Raw genomic sequence first — 25924 nt, 5'->3', positions numbered from 1 at the left:
GGATAGCTTATGCAAGGCAAATTCTTGAAAAGGAAATTTCATCAGCTGCCTTGTATTAACACTATAAATTGTATGAACACATGTGCTAAATCTCAACTCTTCTAGGGCTGGCCTTGTGTTAACAGTGCATTACGAGTCAATAGTTTTTAAACAGTATAACAAAAATGTTTCTTGTTAACATGTTGTCAACAGGTTACCAAAAGAATGATGTCTCAAGATGACTTAGATTAATAAATGGTTCTGATAAGAATTATACCAGAACACAATCACAGATGGAAGTACCCTAGAGAATTTAACACAGGAAGCATAACACATCTTGCTATATGCTTGAGAATCACAGATTCATTCCATCATAAAATCCATCAATTACAGGAAAAGTTAAACAGTATACATGTAAAACTACACTGAAAACAAAGTGCTATAAATAACATAAATTAAGAAAAGTACAATATATTTATTAGTAAATCCTGTTAGCTGCATAACAATGTTCACTCAAAATGAGACTTTTCATAGTAATAAACTGCACGAAATTATAGTGGAAAACCATCTACAGTTAATTACTTGAAAGTAAGAATTACACACTATGACCACTGAAAGCTATTTTTTTTACTCAACAATAAAATCTAAACAGAGTAAGTGAAACAGACATGTGATACCCCCATCTTTCTCTTGAATTATATCAGATAACATGTTTCAATTCCAAATTTTCAATACAGTATAAATGGTGATAAAATATCACTAAAATGTTTCTAATAAAGCATTTTTTTTACAGCTTTTGTGGTGGTGTAAGACAACTTATAAGGAGGATAGCCATCAGTAGTAAATTGCACCATATCTTTTGCTTTGGGAATGCTACAATATTCTAGCTCTTTAAATGTTTTAGAATCTTTTAAGTTTGACCTGTAACTTGACACTTCAAGAAATCCAAAAACTTAAATTTTCACATTTCAAATGCAGTATATACAGATTTTACCTTTACTTGTACCTTAATATCTAATTAAGGCATAACAAACTGAATTATGAACAGCTGCTGAAAATGAGCACTTACAAAACGAGAGAAAAAATCTTGGCGAGACCTCTCCCAATTTCATCTGCCAAACTTTCTCAGTTCTTGATCTGATTCTGACTATGAGCCAGTGACGTACATACATCAGTTTGTGCATGATAAACAAATGAGGAGAAACCACTGCAAGTTAAAGTAGTAAGTTTACATCACTGAAACTACCATTCAAGTTCTTCACATTATCATACATACCATACCCTCTTTAATATACCTATGGTGAACAGCAAGTCAGGAGGGAGGCCACAGGTAGTGAATTTTCAGCCGACTTCTTTGTTCAATTGCAGATTACTATAACGTTAGATTTGGTAAATCTATGGCTTTTATGTAGTTCTTTTTTTTTATTGCAAGACCTTGCAAATGATACTACAAACCAATTCTACATACTGAAGTGTTTGATGCTAGGGCCGTTTGGTTAGTTAGTTATAACCGTTTGAACTGATTATGTTTGTGTTAAAGTGTTCACAATCGCTGGCTGATTGCTGCTGATCTACAACTACTAGCTTTACTAACTGATATTAATGCAAGTACTTTAACAAACTTTCAGATAGCTGTTTGGAAAATGCCTGTCATACTGATCACAAGATAACTTTCACGTGTGAAAGTACAACAAATGAGGGTGAACAAAGTCAGGATTCTCCTGGTCAGATTTGTCACATACGTCAGGTAAAGCACTCCTGTTAATGACACAACAATACAAGGTTGCATTTATCTCTAGTTTTTTCAAAACATTATTCAGCACCACCTTATAAAATGAGAAATCTGAGACGGCATTTGCCTAAAGGTCTTCCCATAAAAGCATTTCTTCAAAACTGTTCAATCTGGGAGGGCTGGAAGTCAAGATGATGGTCTTGTCTACAATAGTATATATTTATTGCATTCAGATTAGAGATGAACTTCCAACAGTCCTCCATGTACTGACTATAAGAGGGAGCAAATGAACATGACTTCTTTCCTCTCCTATTCAAAAATAACCTCAGTCCTCCATACCTAAGCTTTGGGTCCTGGTGCTTCCTTAGTTCGTCAGATATGGCATTGTGGAGGAACTTATTGTCATAAGAAAACTGAACGTCTTCTTGAATTATCTTCCAGGAACTTCAACTAGCTTCTAGTCACATGTTACTGATTTGAAGTGAGAACACTCAGAAAAATTAATGTCATGATGTTCAAAAGAGACTAACACACCATCACGCTATGCCTGTTGACAATAAACTGATGATATGATGTTTAAAAGAAACTAACATATATCAATCGTCAAGATACCTGCTTAGACAGACCGCCTCTTGAATGTTGCACTACGACTGCAGCCATGACCAGGTAATCACCAAAGAATGAGAATGCCAAACAAGGGGTATCATTGAAACATGATGCCATCTCAAACAAACCTCAGATTATTATGGGGGCTGGGTGAAAACATATGCAAATATAGGCACCATTAAGGTTTAAGAATACCACGAGCTTTTTCCTTCGAGGATGGAATGTCTCAAAACTACATTGTTTCAACTCTACAAGGCTTGAAAATGCCTCTTGTCTGATACATAAATTGGTCTTTATCCTTTGGTTGTCTTTTGCCATTGAGATCTTGCCTTATGTAACATTTTGCCTACAGTGGACCTTTCATATCATTTGGTGTTTGCAACTTTTACTTCTACCCTGGGAATCTCTTCATGTCCATCGTGTAGCTATGGAAAATTAGGTGATGAAACAGATGAGGGAATGAATATGAAGAAGGTACAATCTTGTATTCCTCCTGGAGTACTTGTGCAACCACTGAGTCTGCACTGTGGGCTTTGTCAGCTTCTCCAAATCCTTTTTCTTACAACAGAAAAAAATTAGTCTTCGGTCGTAACCTCGATTCCTTGGTGTTTTTGGTATTAATACTTAATTAGCACATAAAGAACCAATTAATGATTAAATATAGTTCTGTTTACGTAGTTAGGAAACTGAAGAAAAGAGGGGACACAAGAATATAGAAAAGAGACCAACTGATACACCAAGTACCTAAAGTCAAGGAAGAACTTTCAGTTTGTGCTCTTCTTCAACAGCTATTCACCTTTTGGTTTATTGACCTTAATCAGGTATTAAGACTTGATTAAAGGTAAGTGGGTTTGTAATCCCAACGCACTAGGGAAATTTTAGACAAATTCAAGAGATCTTTTCTAAAGTTAATTCATGAATACAGTAGTCTGTTCATGGTTAGGGTAATCTTAAAAAGAAAACAACTACTACAAGGAATCACCTTAACAGAAGTGTGTGTGTGTGCTGCATGAAAGTTCTATCTTAAATAAGATTTTCTTCAAAACACTAGAATTTAAAGTCAACACACATAAGTACCAAGAAAAAATTTACTCTTCTACACAGGATTACCTGTTGCACTTATTACCTCAAAGTCTCCAGATTTTTGTCATCAGAATAAACATTCCTACACTTATTTGCACAAGGTTTAAAGTACACTTATATAAAATGGCTATTTGTAAACACCCTTGTTACAGCGTGGTGTCATTGGAATACAAAAGTACAGTAACCCCTTCCTGTCAAAATTCAATTTAGCGATCCCAATTAAAATAAAGTATTTTAAAAATTCCACAAGTTGTGAAAGTTCTCAGTCAATCTGACTGAAAGCTTAATGCTAATATTGAAAAATCTTTTGAAAAATCATGCCTTTCCCTGAGATTTGAAAACAACCACTTGTTTTCAAAAACGAATTTCTCAATATGAGATAAAAAACAGAGAAAATGCATCACTTGAATTATTATTTCTGCATCCACTTGATAAAGGACCGATACGAATCCTAAGGCAGTTACTGTCCACTTCATTTCTGGCCCCGGTCTGGTTTTACAAAGGCCTCAGAAGTAACATAAAATCTTAAATTCTTCTCTTTATATTATATGAGTATCAGTTAAGCACAGTGGCAGTATTTACAAGCAGGTACACTTTTTTTCACCACATGTCAAAAGGCAACAATTCTTATTGTCAAAAGGGCCCATCCCTCTCATAGAATAAACTTTCCCAAAACGGAATCTGTTCATGTCACAGCTTAACAGCTTACATCAATGGTTTGCAAAAAGAGAACAAATAATTTGCAAAGCCTCCAATTTCAAAGGCTTTGATAATTGAACCTCAAAAATATGGTAATATGGTATCATTTTTATCATAAAATAAGGCGTCGAGCTATTTATATCACTATGGCACTGAAAAATATTTTGCTCATAACTAGTCTTGTTAGTTTCGTCAAACATGTACATTCACAGTAATTGACACGAAGCCCCATTTATACTTCTTATTAATTATTTCCTCTCATAATGATTCACATTTCCTATGGTGTCTGAAACATTTAATCTGTAATTGCATAATAATGAGGTAAATATACAAGAATAGAATTCAAGACAGAAGATATTTTCATATTACTCAAGAAGAGGGAAAGAATTAAGACATCAAAACATATACATATTAAATATTTAGAAGAAAATCAGAAAAAATACAATTTAAAACTAAATATAACATCAGTACTGAAGATTTGCAAACCTTTCTAAAGATTCAATCATATTAACTTAAGAATCACTGCTGACAATTAAACAAATAGAATAGGCTCTGCTTAAGACTTTTTCTTATATATCACAAAATTCTAACATTCAAATTCCAATTATTCAATGAAGCTGAAATTCATATGATGTTCACTGAAATTCTTATAATGTTCAATAGGTTATTTTGCAAAATAACATACTGAACTGAATTTTGTTAGTGAAAGATTAATCTCCAGGTTAATGTAGCTCACACTGTACAAATAAACTGTTAACAAAACTTGCCAAGAAGCTACTGTAGCTCATACAGATATAAAATGAAATTGTGGTGCTGAAGTGACCGCAAGGAAAAATTAATTTTCCTTATTGCATAATTTAAATACTGACCACCACCAAACAATCAAATAAAGAAGGATATCTTGATTGAATGATGTTATGTAGATGTAACTCACCATCATTAACAAGAGAATTATAATTGTTTTACATACCAAGTTTGGCAGAGCTTATTAAATTTGATAACCTTAAGTTACCAAAACATTGCACAGTGAACAAATTAAAAGAAGTACAACTATGTCCCCTTGGACATAAAAATATATATAGAAGAGTAATGGAAAAAACAGAGGTCAAAGGACCCAACAGGCATACTATTTTATATAGTAAATTAACTAAACCACCAGATAGATACATCAATTTTGAAGACTGTGGCTAAGACTTGTTTTTATAGCAAAAATCAAGGGTGGAAAATCTTGAACCTGAATATCAAACTAGGAAGAAAATGATGAGAACTACTGAAAAGCATAAGAATGAAAGCAATAGAGATGGATGGCAGAGTAAAAAAAAAAAGAAAAAATTAGGCAATCATATACAATATCTACAGCTGAATTATACAAAGGTCACTTACTCTTTTGTCAAGAAAGTTTCAAGAAAAAAAAGGCTAAATTTAAAATCAAATACACTATGTAAATATTTTTAAGAATAGTGAAATATAAAAAAAAAAATAGTAAACTGCTTCAAGACACTGGATTTACTAGTCTTAAGTAAACCTAGGCATATATTCCAATACTGATTTTTCAATATTGCACAAACTAACATATACGAAGTGGTTTTGATTCACATTTGAAATTATATATTTCATTTGATTCAAAACAAAATCTTCATCTTCATGCTTTACATGCACATTATAAAGGTTAGCAATCCATTATATTTTCATCAATACATGATGTCTTTTGGAATTTCTCACTGTTTCTAACACACAAATCTCTCTATTACTTAATTTTATTCTCTGAGACCAGATAAAACAGCATTGCTACAATTGTACCAAGACTCAACTTTACAGCCCAACAAAATTATCTGGTAGTTATTCAATATCAATACAAAGACCTAATAAGACATTTTCTTATTAAATACAGAACAAGGAAACTTTAAATTCCATAGTTTTCTGGCAAAAATATGCATATTAATTCCATATTACAATTAACACGGCATATTCAATATACATGACTCACTGAGATTACTACATTTTTAGTAATCATCAATCTGACCTACACTAAATATGAACACAATGTGCTCTTGAAATTTTCTTCCTTTTATGAAGCAGGTATAAATTCTCATCATTCTATAGTAACTGTTATTGTATCCCACATAAAAATATAAACAACTAATCATTCTACTAACAATCAAAGAATGTGACCTAAAAATTACTTTTACTATCTCCTAGAAAGGCCATACACTGATATATAACTATCAGTGGTGCCAGCTGCTAGCAAAACTCTTCGCGGATGGAACGCCAAACATGATACAGGTCCTATACGTGTGCCCATAAAACCATCATGATACTTGATCACATTAACCGATGAGCCACTTGCATGGTGGACTGCAATCACCTGGTTAACTGATCCCCTGCAGAAAAGACATAAATTAGAGGTGCCAGTTCTAATAATACAAAATTATATCATGCAGTACTGAATTACTAATTTCAGTAAGTAAAAAAAATTTATTCTACAGAAAAGTTTTTTAAACAAACCCACTAATTATAATTAACCTTTATTTTGTGTGAAATGGCCCCAGTCACTACCTGCAAACCAACAGCCTCACCCTTGAGTGCTAACCCTCTACTGAAAGACAGAGGGGTGTACAGTACAGTATATGGTAGGTATACAGTACAGTATATGGTTTAAGTTTATATGAAAACACTGCTCATCATATGACACTAATTAATCATGATTAGCCTCAGTAGTAGACCCAGATGCAAGAAGTCCAATTCCCATAGGCAAGAAGTACAATTCCCTTAGATAACAGACAGCGAACCAACAGCAATCTTTGAAACATGGATAGCTTCCTTAGTACTGGATGCAATGGAAGACATAACCTCAGACAGTACACATGCTAAACAAATGGAGGGTTAAGCCCCATACTGTACAGCATGTAAAGAACTTGATCACTGACAATAAAAGAAAGCCAAGACAGAGAAGTGGTAAGCCAGAATACCAATGCAGCACCTCAACAAGCGATCATGAATGTGAGGTAGCCTAAGAAATTTGCCTGAAGATTAAATTCTAAGTCCTAGTGACTTAGCACTCAGGATCACATAACTTTTGCTTGGTACTCCAACAGGAATATCAGAAGTGTAAAAATGGTTGGAATAAAAAGAACTTTCTTAGTAGCTAAAGTGAAACTACTGTTAATAAGGATTGAACAGAATGTCCCTTGATGGAGGGGTCCTGACAAAGTGACCATGACTGCACCCTGGCAAGTGAAATTACATGGGTAAACTAACATGGAGACAACATACAGTACCAGCTTCCACATGGGAATAGGAAAACAATATTCCCAAGCCAATACAACAAAGGTGCTGGATAAAGCTCTCTAAGGCGCCTGAGGGTGATGGTCCCTTTCCTCTAGATGTCTAAATAATGAGGCTACCTGCGCTTGCACTCCACTTGCATTAAATGAGCTAGGTTGAATTTCACCTTGTAGCACTGTATGCCAGAAAAGGCCAACACAGGAACAAATGGCAAGAATGCCTCTCCAATGACCTCCTTAAAGGGCACTGAACTGATACCCCTGGAGATGCAGGTCTAAAGGAATGAAGCTAGAGGACACCAAAGCATGGGTCATGGGACAATCTGAGGGGCAGTGTGCAGACCACGGCAAAGAATTGACTCTGCAAAGAATTGACAAACACCATTAAGAGCTACTTGATCACCTTGAGCAAGCATTAGTCTTTGAGGCTTAATGTTGAAAGGAAGCTATGTGCCCCAATCCCTTGAATTCTCCAAGAAACTCAAAGCATCACTTGATGGCCAATGTCACAAGCAAGGAAAGAAAGATAAAAATACTCCCAATAACTGGAGGACCAGGCCATGGGAACATTAACACATTCAGAGTAGTGAAGAGGCATGTGAACCAATTCTGGACAATTTAAAAAAAAGTTTCCACAAGGCCTCCTCTTCTCTCAAGCCTACCATCATTGCCACTCAATCAGGACTCTTGGGGGGGGGGGTTCTGCTAGGTCCCAAAAGCAAGACCATGGCTCACATCCTTGGTTTCCAGTCAAGGGAACCCTCTCCAATCTATTCAGCCCCCAATCTCTTCTGTTCGTCATCAGAGCTAAATTGGATGAGACTAGATCATGAAAAACTTAAGCTTAAAAGCTAAGAACAGAAGTAACGGGACCATTCAATGCTTTTATTAGACATTTTAATATTCTATAATCAATCCACTATTTTTGATTTTCAATTTTAAAGGCTGTCAGGATATTGAGTAACTAGTTCTCTTTTTTCTCCCCCTGACTGCAAGTTGTGTAGGCACTCCATTGTCTCTTCTTTCACCGCCTGTGAGTGACTCATCTTCCCATAGTTGTAAATCTTCAGGTCAACCTTCTATGTGTTAGTTTTTTTTTTTTTTTTTTTTCTACCTCTAGACTTTAGACCCAATTCCTGTTCTTGTTTCACTAGTTCTCTTTGAAACACTATGATGGCTAGGCCTGATGCTGCCCAAGATCATGTAATGATGGTTGAGAACTAGGATGAAGATTGTGGAAGACTTGCGTGAACTCTGGGACAATAAGTTCTTTGTGGATATCCTAAGCTGGGTCTACTAAATCTTTAATTTTGACAGTCATGCTAGGCCTCTACACGAGTGTCTGCTACTGTAATCCATACAGATGATGAAACTTCGAGTTGTGAGACATTCAACTTCCTCTCAGCCAAGTCCCTCAATTTCATTCATAAGGACATCATGCTGCAAATAATTAGCCATGATTCTAATACGAGTTATGATAGATCTATGAGCTATGAGAATCTACTTCCACTAGTTAACCAAATGTGCGTGGTGAGGTGACCCTCACAGCAACACCTACAGACTGTTCTTGCTTGTACCCTTTGTAAATGGCTTTATCCAAATCTCCAAATTTTGAGACCATATTTCTCTTCATGGTGAATTTTTCACAAATTGAACTCAAGACATACTTCAGGAGTTTATACTTGGCTGTTTGATATCACAAAAATCTGAAATTGTATGAATACTATCAGCATGAAGTCTCTTCTTTTGACTCAGTCTGAGTCAAAAAAGTTCATCTTTTCTGAGATTGGTAGTCTTCAGATTCATATCCTCACAGCCAGAAGAGGTTTATCAATTTATTTCCACTTACACCCCTCCATACTAAGAGCAAAATTTACATGTAAACACTTTCTCATGGCAAAAGCATAATATTGACAGTAGCAAAACCTCACTAGATGAAGTTTAGTCTGACCATGTGTCTTTGTCTGGCTACCAACCTCAGCTCATAAGTGTTGCTTTCTCAGTGTGCCTTACCGGATTCCAAGTGGTGAAAGTTCAGAGTTTACCGATCAAGTAATTTTATAAATCCTATACAAATAATCTCTTAATACCTTATGTTCAATTCTAAAATTAAAACGTTATCCCATATGTATTTTGCATAATTTGTCCTATTACAGTACTCTTATTGTTTTACTACTTCTCTGTTTTTAATTAAAAAAATACAGTATATGCTATTATAATGTTTTGTTATTGCTTATCAAAGGAAACTACTTATCTAACAAAAAAATTACTTGTAAGGCTTTTCATGTGTGTGTGGTCACCTGTAGGAATTTCTTTAGAAATATGTTTTTCTTGCAATTTGCAAAAAAATGTTAATTAGTATATTCACGAACAAAAGTATTATAAAGATAGCTAGCCATGTTGCACACAGAAAAATGACTGTGGTGATGAAAATTGCCAATCTGACGATCCAAGGTTAAAATGGTGAAAATCCAACAATAAGTTATCTGAAATTTTACTGCCACAGATTTTTAAAACATCTTACCACTAGCTGAGTTTGTTATAGAAGGGCAACAACAAATTCTGCTAAATATTATTCATTATTAGTGCAATAAAGATAGAAAATGGAAGTTCATCCAATTACTTACGTAGCAAAGAGATGAGCATTTGCATGTGTTGCCATTGCAGTCATTTCTTGGTTGGGTGCACATACCTGCACAGAATTTGCTTGACGCATGTCCCAAAGTCTGACTTCCCCTGACACTCTGCAAAATGATTTCAGCATTCTCAGCTAATAATACTGCTGATGGAACCTACTTCTACAGCTAGGATATTCTGTAAATACTAGCACTTGCACAATAAATGCACTTCATTTACCTAACTTCTATCAGAAAGGCATGACATATACAATACAAATTACCAAAGCATATTACAAAGATGTATTTATGAAAAACAATATTAATTTCCTTGATGCAAACCTATTATTTTAACAGGCACCTCATCCCACATCAGAAGAAAAAAGTTCAGCTACCTCTAGTAGGTTACAACATGCATCTAAGGCCCATTGTGCTTAACTAATAACTCTCTGTAGTCTCATCCAGCAGCTAAAGAGCCATGAGGTCAGAAGGTGGGGAAACTTTGGTATTCAATAGCCTGTAAAACCAAGTGACTTCAGCCAAGTAAATATCAAGTAACAAACAAACCCTGACGAGTAATCGATTGCAATACACAACAGTTTCTTAAAAAATTACATTTGATTCAAGATAAACAAATCAACTAAGATTGGTGCCTCAACTTAACAGGTTTCATAGCATACTGAATGTGCTGTCTAGTTTGGAAGACAAAAAATTATATTTTGTACTTGTGATTTTGGTTTTGCAGGTACTGTAGTTAAAGTTGTAACTAAAATGCTCAATATAGTTACATTAACCTGCTGCAAATGGAATGGAATAATGCTTTCTGTGCACCAAGTGAGGTGTTCTGACAACACTATCCCCAAACAGGAAACCTACTGTACATTATACTATTTACCTCAAACTCTTCTAACCCACGTGCCATGGTCTTCCCTCCTTATCTTGTTATGGCATACTGGTGCTCTCTACCTTTGTAATGCTCATCTACCTGACCATCTCATGGTATAAAAAGTATATGACTTGATTTGATTGTTTTCATTTTTCATTTACAAAGCAAAGTCTTTAAAGTTAATATTAATGGGAGGAGCCAAGCTGAACCTGGCAAATTGTAAGTTTTTTTTAACCTTTCTTTTATTATCATCTTCCACATGTTCAAACCGTACTCCAGAATGGATGTTGATAGTTTTCCACACTGTGATGAATCCTTTTTCTTGTGCATGGATGGTCCCATCTCCTCTTTGATGATTCAATATATTCTGGACAACACTATTAACTAGTACTCCTGCTGCTTTTGACAACTGCAAGTTATTTCAGATGGTGGCAGAGCCCTATTCTTTTCTATTCTCTTCTAATCTATTAGGAAGTTACAATCTCTCTTGGTCCTTTATTACGTCCTTCAGGTCATACTCATAAGCTATGTCTACCAGATTCTGAAAATGCTACTGCATTTTTCCTTCTCTTTAACAATACGTTTTACATTTTCATACTTCATAAACCTATTACTTTTCCACTCTCAATTCTTTTTACCTTGTCTCATCCAATTTGACATTCCTAATATTTTCTCTTTTCCCTGTTCTGTGTTTGAATCAGATACTGTTCTTTCTGTTTGCCATGACCACTTGCCTCTTTGTATCCCTCAATATCCCTCTATTCATCCATGGCTATACTCTGCCAGCTTGAAGAATTTCTTTCTATCAACTGCCCTCTGTAAATCATTTCATAAACATAGCACTGCAGTCTTGCTCAAATGCTACACCACACATTGCTCCTGCTACCTTTTGTGAATATACTTTACTAATAAAGAGTAAGTGTTACTGTTCACTCAATATTTTTTTATCTTTGGTAAATATAGTACTATGAAGGTTCTATATAAGTTCACCTCTGAAACCTGATTCCATTAAGATGACTTAAAGGCATTAATTCTGAATTTATGAGGTTTCGATCAGCAATCTTAAACTGCATTTTTTGAAATAAAATCTAAATTCACATCTACTTAGCCCAGTGGCATAATCAATCCTTCATTATCTGCAAACCACCAAACCTTCATCCACAACATCACTCCAATACCCTCTAAAAAGTTTAGTTACAAGCACATCTGTATATATTCAAAGAAATTACGTGAAGAAATACTTTTTTTTTCTGCTGATCCTAACTTCTTTAAGGTTTATTAACAATTCAATTACAGGCTTTAATCCCACTTTCTTGCCAGCCATCTACTACATACAGTGCTAAATGATCTCCCCCACTTCCAATACATTAAAATGACATTACGTTAAAATTACATTTTTATGATAAAATAAAGTTTTATATATACTTACCAAGTAATTAAATAGCTATAGCTTCCTCTTGCACGACAGCTTAAACTAAAAAATTGGCAGGCAACACTCCAAAGTTCAGTGCAGACGACTAGGCCCGCCCACCAACGGGAATACCAAGAATGACTCCGCAGACAATCTCATTCTGTTTATGCCATATGTCCATCAGAGGGGAGGCAGGAGGGCTCTGATCATGTAATTACTTGGTAAGTATATATAAAATTTTATCATAAAAATGTCCTTTTTATATAAGTAACCTATCAAGTATTTACACAGCTGATTCCCACATTGACAGGAGGTGGGATACATGGACATACTCTACTGCAAAACATTAAGACATGTACTGAATTTGAAATAGAAAAAGTTGCTAGCACTGAAAACAATGCTTGTCATTCCTTATTAGTTAAGAGAGCCTGCAGTAGAAAACTGCCTGTGGTTGGTGCTCAACTTAACATGTAGCGATGTGGCGGTATAGCCAGGAGCGTCTGCTACTTAAGTAGGAGCTTTGTAGTGAAGGAGTTAACAGAAGGCTAGCAAAACTTCATAAAGTGCCCTTGCCCTGGGAACAGTACCACAATAAAACAACCAGATAACACTGTCACCTGCTCTGAGATAAAGACCTGGACCCATCCACTGACAGTGGTGGGTGTTCCAGGTACACTGTACCCCCGGCTCTCACAAAACTCGGTCCTTACTACAAGATGAAGAGATTATTATTATTATTATTATTCAAATAGTTTAACCAGACCACTCAGCTGATTACAGCTCTCATAGGGCTGGCCCGAAGGATTAGGATGAAATACCAGGTCTAGGCCATAGGCCTAGAACTGGGATCAAATAGGTCATTCGCATGATGAATGAATGAAAATGAAATTTAAAAGAAAAAACTGTATAATGAACATGCTTTACACTGAAACACACGTATACTATAAATACAATTGCTCGTTTCCATACATACAAAAAGGTGAAGAGATAGTAGGAGAAAATCCTATTCTTCCTTCTGCAACGCCAAGCCGGTTACTAATAATCACAAGGTACTGCAAACAAATTTTAACACTATTTAAACTTTTCTGAGACGGTGAGAAGCGAAAATCAATTATACTTCTAGTAGCTTGATTGTAGGATGGACGTAAGGGGCGTATATGCATGAAGGCTAATGAGGTAGAAGTTGTTCTGACATCTTTACATTTCACTTAAAAGTAGGCCCAATGCTCTCCTGAAACTGAGAATGGTCTCATAAATCAAGTCCATACATGAAGATGATCAATGCGTTGAAAGGGTCCTTGTCAGAACACTGTAGGTTGTGAATGGCCCACTGTGCTTCCAATCCTGCTCGGGTAATACCTGAAAATTCCCAACATAAAAGAGAGCTTCCTACTCTTCCCCAGAGCCAAGGATGTGGGGAGATTTGGCGCCAGACGATTGGAAGCTGGCGCCAGGGTGTAGGTGGCGCCAGCTGAGCTGGATGCCTGATAACTAATCAGTCAGGAGCTGGCGGGCACTCCTAGGAGCTCAAGGTAGAGCTGGCTCCAAGCTGTAGCTGGCGTCAGGCAAGCTGGAAGTCAGACGATGTAAAGACTTGGGCTGGAGGGTGCTCCTGGGAGCCCGGAGCACTGTCCCTGGCTGTCAAGACCATCTTCTCTTCCACTTAGTTCTTGAGAGGGAGAGAACGGTTCTAGGTTATGAAAGCGTCCTCGTTCTCAGTTAAAAACCCCCAGGGTAAACAAGCAAAAAAAGAGGAACATTAGATTCTATATCCTCTCTGATGAAAAAGGCAATGCTGTCACTGAGTCATAAGCATCTCAGAAGAAGAAACTTACAGTCTGAGACACCCGATTCGGAACATTGTTCACTTAAGATTGGTAGATTGAGATAGAAGATGACGTCTGCATCTTTCAAATGTATCTTGTAGCACCTCTGAAAAAAGTACCTCCTTCCTGACAAGCACACGAACAGCCCAAAAGCCTGTCTGTGTAAGAGCGTACCACCATCTGGTGTCGCTTGAAGTGAGGTTGTTACGAATGGTGGAAGGATTCTTGGAGAGTCCACCAATCAACCATAGCAATTCGGGAACCATAAATTACTGCTCAGAAAGGGGCTACGAGGAACATCATAACGTTCTGAAGAGCCTGAGAAAGTTCAGCCCTTCCTTGACCATGTCGAAGCCTAAATTCTTGCACTGGAAGACCCTGTCCCATAGGATGGGTCTGAGATATCTTTCAGAGTTTGTATGTGGACATGAAATGAAGTATCCTACATATCCAGGAACTCCAACCAACTGCCCTGGAGATGGACGACAGGACTGTTCAGTTGGTCTCTGCAAGCGAACAAATTTGTTGAACCTCATGCAGACTCGTACATAACCAAATGGACTAGTTGCCAACCCTGTCAATAATTGACAGCAACGGACTCATGGCCATTAGGGTGGGATCGACTTCTTAGCGCGATAATGCCTTGCTTGGACTCAATGACATCTTGTAAAGACTGACAATATATGGAGAACTGTACTTGGTTAAAAACTAATATCTGACATGCTTATAGGAACTTGGAAAGTCCATAAGATACACAAAAGTCTGGCCATGGGTAACAACAGTCTTGAACAAAACCAGGAGTGACAACTTCTGCTGCAGTCCAACACAATGCTATAAATAAATAAATAAATAAATAAATAAAAACAAAAATGTGAAAAGGAACTAGGCATTCAGTGGTGGGAGCCTAGTATGGCTAGAAAGAGATGAGCTCTCTCTGGAATACGTGTCGGGCGCTCGGGATTTGGCACCAGGCGCCATAAAGCTGGAGTCAGGAGTTCTGAAGATGATCAGGCCGAGAGCCGCTAGAGAGAGGGTTCATGGCACTTCCTTCTGCCTGAAGCCCAAGAAAAGTTTCCATTAAAAAACGGTCACAAGGGAAGATATTGTAATACCAAAAGGCAAAACAAACCGAGGATATATGCTGTCCGAAAGTAGCTGCAAAGCGATGTCCCTTGGCAACACTTGAGAGACCCCTATCTTTTTAGCCCCTGCTCCTAATGTCAGTCAAGTTTGACCCTTACTTCAAAATCTTGACAAGAACTCCAACCAGGAGGACTAATTCTGTCTAAGCATCAGAGGGAGGGAAGGATAAAAAACACTTGTCTTGCTCCCTTAAAAACCAAACTCAGATTCCCAGCTCCCTGTAGAGGTGAAAGCCTTCTTCAACAAGCTCAAAAATTCGTACACAAAAGTCCCTGTCTGCAAAAGACATTGCTTTGAGGCACTAATTGATGTAAAAAAAGGGAGCAATGCGGCCCGTCTGGAACTCTAGGCGAAGGTGGAACAGGCTGAAAAGACACAAAACTGCCTGAGAGCAGTTGTATGGTACTCAAAGGAGGGAGTCCAATACTGAAAGAGGACACCCAATGATCAGAGACTAGAGTTGGTCACTTGAAGAGGCGTTCAATTGGAAATTGTGCTAAAAAAAAAAAAAGTACGTTCTTAGAAGAGAAAGGCGCCGAGCTAAAGAGAGACTGGCATCAGCCACTAGTAGACTGGCTCCAGACATGGTACATGGGAGTCTGACAGTGACCTTTGTTTAAGAGCATCGAGGGACGAGTAGCCACCTCTTCCACTGCACAACACTTCATTATTATTACATGGTTAACGTCTGTTAACCCTGACACAAGACTGGCAATGGCATGGAAAGGAAGCGAGGGAGCCAGGCGCGGGAGCAAGTAGATAACAAAGGCAGGGGGGCCAGCAGTAGGAGCGAGTTGATGCCAGAAACTCAGAAACTGGCGCCGAGTGCCCGATAGCGCCCAGGCTCTGCAGTTGTCACCAGGCGAGCTAGTAGCTTGGGAGCTGGCAGGCGCTCTTAGTATAAGTTAAAAAAAAAAAAAGTGTGGAACTCTTCACAATTCGTGTAATCTCGTTTAGCATATGTACTGTCAAAGCAAGTACCAAAGCATGGTCCTTGCCTGTCAAGAACTTCTTTTGCTAAAGTTTATCGTAATCAAAACATTAAGCACAATTCTCTCCTACTGCATTCCTGCCCTAACAATTTTCAGTTCTCCGCAAAGGAGTCTAATAATAAGATGTTCAATTAGTTCTTTACAAACAAATGTTATGAAGTACACAGTACCATCATACAGATATACCTCAAATCTTAACCAACATAATTCAAGAATGCAGATATGTATTCATTACAGAAAATATTGGAGTGGTAGACAACGCAAAATTTATGTTATATTACGCTAATTGGTAAATGAGGTAGCGAACGCAATATTAAAATTTTTTACGCTACTCGGGGGGGGAAAAAAAGTTAACCTTTACCGACATAGTTTGAAGTACACCAAGTACTGTCATAAACACATATCTCAAATTCTATCAAACACTTAGACTTATGTATTAAGTCTCGCGTATTATACAGTGCATGTCGAAGCTCTGTGGAAGCTCGCACTATCTAATGACTGGTGCATTGTGAGTTGTTGCGGTTTGGGATTCGGGAAGCACCGTCATTGTAACAAGATTTAACAGCACTATAACCATTAAAGCCAACATTTAGCCATCTGTATTCCTAACCCTCTACCTTGGGACCCCCGTAATAGAGACTTTCAAATAGTATATGCATTCACTACCAAAAAAGTCGGCCCAGTAGTGAACACAATATTACTTATTACGTTATTCGGAAAAGGAAAGTTAACCTTTACCAACAACAGTTGAACACAGAGTATCATCATATAGACATGTCTCAAATCCTAACAAACATTAATTGAGTCTTGCAGATAAGTAATTCAATATCGTAAATATTGCTTCTGCAACAAACACAATGTTTATTGCGTTAACCAGTAAAGGCAGTAGTGCGGTAAACTATGCTACTGGAGTTAGACCATTTGACTGCGAAATCGCTACTGTAGCAAAATATGATAAACTTGAATCAGATCTTAATAAGAAAACAATAAAATACTGATCCTGAAAGCTGTGGGCTTGAAGGCTACCCAAAATCAGCGATAATACGTCACTGAAATCCAGTTTCCAATTGGCAAACTTAAGAACAAAGCTGCCAGCGTCACTCGGTGTTTACTCAAGTGCGGCAGAAACAGAATGAGAAGGTCTGCTAAGTCGTTCCTGGTATTCCCGTTGGTGGGAGGGAACAGTCATTTGCACTGAACTTCGGAGTGTTGCCCACGAATTTTTTTATTTAAGCTGCCATGAAAGAGGAAACTATAACTATGCAATTACTTGGTAAGTTATTTATATAAAAGTATATTGCCTTTCATTGCTTGACTATCTAAAGTCAGTGAAATCTTATTAGATGTCACACCCCATGTCCGTCTGCCTCTCTTCTAAGTTCCCAATTCACATGTTCATACCTTTCCACGTTTTCATAAAAAAACCAATAAATCTTCTCCAACAGTTTCAGTAATCCAAATTATCTGCCAATTTATTTTTTTTCTCTCAAAAAATATGATAGTGTAGGTCCCTGAAAAATATATTTCTTTTACAGGTCCTACCAACTGCTTTCATTTCTGCTTGGTGACTTTTGCACTGATATTACCTTTCTTTTTCAGGTAAGGACACATACTTCTCCTACTGCAAATTTACATGGAAGTCCCTATCTACTTATCAATAGCCCTATGTATCATACCAACTTTCTCACAAAGCAGATGAAGTTTGGTGGCAAAATAACCTTGACAAGGATAACAAGACATAGATATTCTGCACCTTAATGTCACTATATATTAGTCACCCTGTAGGTCCTACATTAAAATACAGTAGTTACAAGCAAACCACTTGACTGTGTACTGTACATACAGGATATTCTGTATATTAATATAAATAAGACTACTTACACTCCTGTTATAATCTTTGTTGTGGCTTGAGAAGCATTTAATAAATGAGAACTAATGACCCACGAAGTGTGCTCCCTCCACTGTCGTACCACAGAACGATTACTAGGGTGGCGGCGGTCTAAGACACGAACATACCCATCCGAGAAACCAGCAACTATCCAAGGTCCTGCAAGTAACAAGTTTAATTAAATAGCACATCTAGTTATCAAATAATTTGACTATTTACTTTCCATCCAGTACTAACGCCCTTTGTTGATGCATGAAATTAGGAAATAAAAGGATAACAATAAGCTAAGAATTTAAAGATTTCCTGTCTTTGCTCAAATGAAAACTAAAATCAGCCCAAAGCCTCTAAAATTCATCACCATACTTATTGTGAAAGCTACTTTCTCAGACAGAACCAAAAATTACTGTCCCACTAACGTCAGTTTTGCCTCAATTATGCAACAGGGTTGAAAATGACAGTAACTTGGAGAAAATTAAAGGATACATCTGTTACAAAACACAGAATGATGGAAAACACTGTAAAAAGAAGCAAAATATATCTATCATGTATTATCTAAAATTGTTTTACCACAAACCCATTCCTCATTACTTTTGTAGCCTACGAAATTCAAACTGTACTCCTATATAAAGCATACTTCTCCAGTAAACCCTTCTTCTCCAAATCCTCCCTCAATTTATCACCCCATCTATTCCTCTGCCTACCTCTTGACCTTTCACCACTAACAGGTTCCACCCAAGCAAGCCTTCTTCACTCTTCCTCCCTCACGCATCCTTACCTCATGCCAAAACCACTTGACTCTTTTATCATATCATTAATCTTTACCACTCCAGCGCTTCCCCTAACTTCTTCAATTTCTAGTCTCTCACGCAGTGAGATCCTCAAAATCCACCTCAGCATCCTCATTTCTGCTTGCTATAACTTCTGTTTCTTCTTCCTTCTTAATGCCAATAGCTATGAACCATACATCATCAATGGTCTAATTATAATGCTTTTGTGACATTCTTTTTTCACACACTACTCCTGCCACCTCCTTTCATTTCCCCCAAGCTGCTTTCATCCTACTTTCAACCTCAGCTTTACACCCTCCCTCCTGGCTTAATGTAGAGCCTAAACATTTGAAATTCTCAACCTGTTTTGAATCTAGGCCTCTTCAGTCAGTCTTGTACAAACAACCTATCCCCTCCCAGGGTGTTGGATGCCAGAACCTCACTTTCACCCAAATTTACCCTCATACTGTCCCACTCAAGAGACCTACCACTCTCTTCAACCACCCTAACCAACTCTTCTGGCACTTTCCTTTTTTTCAAACACCAAAACACTACCGACCTTATCTATAAAATTACCTTCCAGCCTCTTTTCCTGTATTTGTTTTATTATACAGACAGCGTCAACTATACCTCTCCCTCTAATAAAATTATACTGCAGTTTACCAATCTTCACAACACCTCGTTCCTAACTCATCCTTACCTCATGCCAAAACCAATTAAATCTCGACTCTTTTATCATAATAATCTTCACACCACCACCTTCCTCATTCATCTTTACCTCACGCTACCTTCAGCAAACCCAGCACTCATAAATTATCAAATATGTAGCCAATGAAAAAAATAATTTTTTTTAAATAAAAAAGCAGTACTCATAAAGCTTTACCAAGTAGTTTGAGACACCAGCACTAAGAGACAACAAAAACTAGCAAAAGAACTTCTAAAAGGATCATTCTGTGGGGAAATTCAGTCAGTGGCCTTCCTGGAGATACACTGACTTGCATGTTGTGTCAGCTGTGTTAGGTTCACCAGTTTTTTCCGAAATTTTGTTATCTTTCAAACAGATTCTCAGCACCATCTCTTTACACATATTCACATTCTTATTGTTAGTACCACTTTCCAGTATGAGGAAACATTTTTAATGGATTTAACTAGCATACTGGCTGGAGATGTTAACCATCATCCTACACTTGTGCATTCTAGACTTTAGTAAAATGTTATATGATGTGCGGCAATATTTGTGGTACAGTAACATTAGTGACTTTAACCCTCAAACGCCGACTGAACGTATCGTACGTCGACTAAAATTGTCTGTCGGGTGCCGAGTGGATGTACCATATGTCAACTACAAAAAATTTCAACCTTCGGTCAACTTTGACTCGACCGAAATGGTCGAAAAACGCAATTGTAAGCTAAAACTCTTACATTCTAGTAATATTCAATCATTTACCTTCATTTTGCAACAAATTGGAACTCACTAGTACAATATTTTGATTTATGGTGAATTTTTGAAAAAACTTTTTCCTTATGTCCGCACGGTAACTTGGCCGAAAATTTCAGTAATTCTTTCGTCATTTTGTTGTAATTTTTGCACCATTTTATATTAGCCGTTACATAAAGTTTTATATATGAAAATGTGCGCAATTTCATGTAAAATACAACAAAAAACAACCCATGGTTGTAGCTTTTATCAGTTTGGAAATATTTTCATATAAATCACGATAAGTGCCAAAATTTCAACCTTCGGTCAACTTTGACTCCACCGAAATGGTCGAAAAACGCAATTGTAAGCTAAAACTCTTACATTCTAGTAATGTTCGATCATTTACCTTCATTTTGCAACAAATTGGAAGTCTCTAGCACAATATTTCAATTTATGGTAAATTTTTAAAAAAACTTTTTCCTTACGTCCGAGCGCGGTAACTCGGCCGAAAATCTCAGAAATTCTTTCGTCACTTTGTCGTAATGTTTGCACCGTTTTATATTAGTCGTTATATATGAAAATGTGCGCAATTTCATGTAGAACACAACAAAAAATAACCCATGTAGCTTTTATCAGTTTGGAAATATTTTCATATAAATCACGTGCCAAAATTTCAACCTTCGGTCAACTTTGACTCGACCGAAATGGTAGAAAAACGCAATTGTAAGCTAAAACTCTTATCTTGCATCCTAGTAATACTCAATCATTTACCTTCATTTTGCAACAAACTGGAAGTCTCTAGCACAATATTTCGATTTATGGTGAATTTTTGTAAAAAACTTTTTCCTTACATCCGCACGGTAACTCGGCCGAAAATCTCAGAAATTCTTTCGTCACTTTGTCGTAATGCTTGCACCGTTTTTCTAATAGCCGTTACATAAAGTTTTATATATGAAAATGTGCACAATTTCATGTAGAATACAACAAAAAATAACTCAAGGTCGTAGCTTTTATCAGTTTTGAAATATTTTCATATAAATCACAATAAATAGAAAAAATTCGACCTTCGGTCAACTTTAACTCGAGTGAAATGGTAAAAAACTGCAATTATAGGCTAAAACACTTGCAGTCTAGTAATATTCAATCAATTACCTTCATTTTGCAACAAACAGGAAGTCTCTAGCACAATATTTCGATTTATGGTGAATTTTAGAAAAAAACTTTTTATGTCTGCGCATTACAAATTCACGCATCATTTTGTGATAATATTTTCTCTGTGTTGCTTTGATTGTTTTACAATTTGTTATATACCAAAATCAATGCAATTTAGTGTACAATACAAAAAAAAACCAACTCATTAGCTTTAACTATTTTGCTCACAGCGCGATTTGTGAACAATTATATATGAAATTTTTTTTCGCGCTGTCATATATTTCAATATTTATATATGATAATGATATTTTTTTTCATTTCTGATGGTTGCATACTAAACTTCAGGCAATGACAAAAAAAGGAGCCAAAAATGAACTCTTAATCTTAAAAACTAAGCATACTGTGATTTTTTTTAAAAAGTTTTTTTCCGCTTCGGCGCTAACTCCCAAACGCCGTTGGCATACGGCAGACACTTTTGTAAATAGAGGCTCGGCGTTTAAGGGTTAAGTTGACTCCAAACAATATGATATTCTATTATGTAGAGAAACTTTGCTTTCTCACATGAGCCACTCATCCAAGCTCATTCCAGCTCCAAAAAACCAGTGATTCCTAAATGTGATCCCATTTCAAGAGCAAGAAGGATGACTATGTATACATAAACAAAATGTTCCTTCAAAATTCAAGCTTTGAGTTGCAATGATGATTAAGTCTAAAATCTTTGAAAGGCGAGATACTTGATTTGCTTAGTTCTTAAATTACTGGGGAAGTACAAAGAAAATTTTAAATAAGAGCAAATCAAGGGCAAAAATTACTTTCTTTTCCCATACTGGGCTGCTTTTCATTTCAGGGCTCTTGAGCCAGTAGCAACTGCTTTGCAACAAAGGTTGCAACCTGGCCTGTTATAATAATATACAGTAAATCTAAATCTTTCAGAAGCAGCTACATTTGTTGTGCCTTCTCACACTGCTCTTCCTTGGAATACCACTTCCAATGAGCTTGAGCATGTTGCCCAAACCCTGGTGGATGACGGATATTCTTACCGCCGGGTCACTAGAGAGACAAGAAATGCTGTCGACATTTGGTTTCTACAGGGGCTAGACTGGATGCTGCCTTTCACTCATAGGTAAGACAATGACTCATCTTTCAAAGAGGACTGCCATTCATCTACATGAAGGGGCTGTATACCAGCATGACACAAAGGAACATGGCAATGCTCCCCAACATCAGCAAATCGTAAGGAACACAAAAATCCCAGATGGTGGTAACGGCAATCGCCTCTGATATAAGGAAGCCTTCACCATCCTCCAATGGGAAACATCTCTGAAAACAACCCTGGAGACCCTTCTTATCCACTGTCAGGAGGACGGCAATGCACACCCCAGGGATAACAATTCAGCCATGGGCTACTTCAGGCAGCATCATATGACCAGAACTCCCAGGACCTGGCACTAGCCAGTCAGCACCAACGTTGGTCAGCGGAATGGCTCATGAATGAGTCATTCCGCTCCCAGCAAATAGGAAAATAGGAGGAGTCCCCCCCCCCCAGCTTTGACAACCAATCAAAAATAGCCAAAAATTTCTGTAAGCTCCCTTGCACGATATAAATAAATAATAATAATAATAATAATAATAATAATAATAATAATAATAATAATAATAATAATAATAATGTTGATCCTCAGAATAAGGATGGTGCATACCTGCTTGGTGAGAATGTATAGCAGTGACGATAGTTTTTGACTCTCCTCCTGTGGGTAGCTCCATAGTCCGGCGTTCAGCCTGAAGATCCCATAATCTAACTGTTCGTGAATCTCCCCCCACAACAAGGGTTTTTGTATCTTGTTCCCAACTCAGAAGCAACCCAGCACCTACAAAAATAACCAAACAGCACTGCATACCTTCATAAACAAGCGATATATTACAAACACTACTTTCTCTTTACAAGAGGTAGGGAAAAACTATGCCAAGTTACAAATAATTTGTGACCATCAATTCACAATTAAAACTCAAAAGTCTTACAAGGAAGAATTTATAGAACTGCACTCAAAAGAGAATAATATATCTTTCTTAGTACTAAGATGAATATGGAGACAATAAGGGTTCAGACTTAAGTAATTCTTCAGGCATCCTGACTAGCATTGTGAAAATTACATACTTTGACTTAGCAGTCTGATTAAATAATTATAAAAGTCATGACAAGTCACCTAAATTTTTTAATAACTACTGCCAATCTCTAGAAACCACCTATGGGAAATGGCAAACGAGAGTAACTAGCAATAGCATTCCCATAGTAACTGGTATCTGCCAACTATAAAGACCTTCATACTGTATTTGTTAATGTCTGAGAAGAAGATTATCACAATACAAGTCAACTGATTCCCCCAGTAATGACATAATAACACAAAGGACCTAAAATGTTTTTGGATTATTATTACTATTTTTTATTAAGCAGTTTAACAAGACCATTGGGTCAAACTGAAGAACTGTTCCAACAACAGGTAAAACCAAATACCTTCAATACTGTTTACAATATGATCTGTAAAATGTGCTACAGGTTGTTCCCCTGCAATTCTGTCCAGCAGTTGTTACAATTGATATCAACACTCATGAATGCATATTCTTCTAATTAGAACTCATAATATTAGGTAGTTTAACCTAACTGCTGTATTCCTTCGTTAGTTATTATAACCTGCGCTTGGCAAAATTCACATGATAATCACTCATCCTTAGAAATATACACAGTTGATAACCCAACCTACTCATATTGACTTTTTGTAACTACAATAACTTCTTACAAATATATACAGTTGATAACACAACCTACTCACACTAACGTTTTGTAACTAGAATAACTTCAAGTTTGAATATGTTATAATATAATGTATAAAACTTATCTCCATTAAACCTTTTGCAGGAGATCTGATGTACTAGGAAAAACCTACAGTCAATCACCTCTTGTTGCTGGAGTCATATCATTGGTTGCCTGAAAAGCTGTGATGAGAGAAGGTGGTTCCTGTACTGCAAGATGAGAATTCTGGTAAGCATCCTTCCAGATTCTAATACTGCCATCATCACATCCTGTGGCAACATATGTAGACAGAGTTCCAGGATTTACGACAGCAAGGGAGGATATACAACTAGATCCAGCATTACTGTTGCACCAATGACTCACACGGTTGTTGCGTTCAACATCCCAAATTCTACCATAATGAAAAGAAAGACTTCATTAAGTGTTATCCATAGTGAGTAAATATAGTTATACCTCTTACAGCAAATATCTACTTACATTATGTAAAACAAGTATTTGCATTAAAAAGCAATCATCCACAATGCCATCTTTAACTTTTAAAATACTTTAATTATGGAATAAGCCAACATTACTAAAATCATGTGTAAATTCTAAAATGAACCACTAATAAAAACATCTCTGCGGTTTTGAAACATTACTACACTTACGTAACATAACTCTTATCAGCTACTGTTAAAAGAGGATCGGTGGGATGGAAGAGTAAAACTGCAGGTGGCGAAGGATTGCGATGTATAAAAACTTGATCATCCAATTTGTTGGTTCCTACACTTCTTCTTTCTTCAGACTCTGCAAGAAGTCGAGAATTGACAGACCTGAAAAAAGAATGCATTCTGAAAATTGGATCTTCACAAGGAGTGCAGTCAAGAATTGACAGGCTGGAAAGAAGATTGCATTTCCATAACTGGATCCTCACATGTAATATAGATCCATACAGAAATGAACAGAAGACATGTACAAAAAATTTCCAATGCCTTATTCCTGAACCAAACAAAAATAAATAAAAGTTTCAGTGCAACTTTATAAATTACTACAATGTCATGTCAAAAGAAAAAGAGACTACCAATTCAGGTAATATTTACATCTTGCTACCTGTCTTGTGTTCACCAAAAGTAAAACTGGAACCACTTTAAGGAAACGACTGGGATAAGAACAAAACAAGTTTAAAATAACTTTTACATTACAAGGTCTTGGAAACCCTTCTGCCTCACTAATGTAGGAAGAACCCTCTTACATTACTGGAGGATTGGAAACCCTTCTGCCTCACTAATGTAGGAAGAACCCTCTTACGTTACTGGAGGATTGGAAACCCTTCTGCCTCACTAATGTAGGAAGAACCCTCTTACATTACTGGAGGATATCAACTTTTGACAGAATGACTTCTCTTCAATCCTCATCTCCAAATCTCCACTTTAATGCCCACTTGATGGACGAGGATGCCTATCTGTCAGACATGGCAGCAAGGACTACTAGTCAGTAAATGAGCAACCATCTAGATTTAAACATATCATTTTTAGACAAAAAATTTTCAGGGTCAGAACAGGTCACTATCATACTAGACTTCTGCTACACAGTCCAAACTTGCAATCTTTATCTTCCCTTAAGGAACATTTTTTCTACCCTTTCTTAATTTTT

The 25924-nt window shown here is 36.8% G+C and overlaps 1 protein-coding gene across 2 annotated transcripts in view; it reads right to left on the bottom strand.

Moving 5' to 3' along the window:
• Positions 1-439: 439 nt before the first annotated feature.
• raptor (regulatory associated protein of MTOR complex 1) overlaps positions 440-25924 on the bottom strand; it is a 109272-nt gene continuing 83787 nt past the window's right edge. For both annotated transcript variants that reach the window (XM_067094793.1, XM_067095668.1), the window contains 6 exons: positions 24940-25104; positions 24436-24683; positions 23184-23351; positions 18138-18303; positions 10011-10127; positions 440-6480 (listed from right to left, as the gene is read on the bottom strand). In XM_067094793.1, the coding sequence (XP_066950894.1) occupies positions 6288-6480; positions 10011-10127; positions 18138-18303; positions 23184-23351; positions 24436-24683; positions 24940-25104 (1057 nt within the window). In that variant the 3' untranslated portion in view covers positions 440-6287. The remainder of the gene's footprint in view (positions 6481-10010; positions 10128-18137; positions 18304-23183; positions 23352-24435; positions 24684-24939; positions 25105-25924) is intronic.

This window comes from Macrobrachium rosenbergii, chromosome 1 (assembly GCF_040412425.1).
Source record: "Macrobrachium rosenbergii isolate ZJJX-2024 chromosome 1, ASM4041242v1, whole genome shotgun sequence".
In the NCBI taxonomy this organism is placed as follows: Eukaryota; Metazoa; Arthropoda; class Malacostraca; order Decapoda; family Palaemonidae; genus Macrobrachium; species Macrobrachium rosenbergii.
Note: the sequence above shows the minus strand (reverse complement) of the source record. Positions and strands in the feature narration are given on the sequence as shown.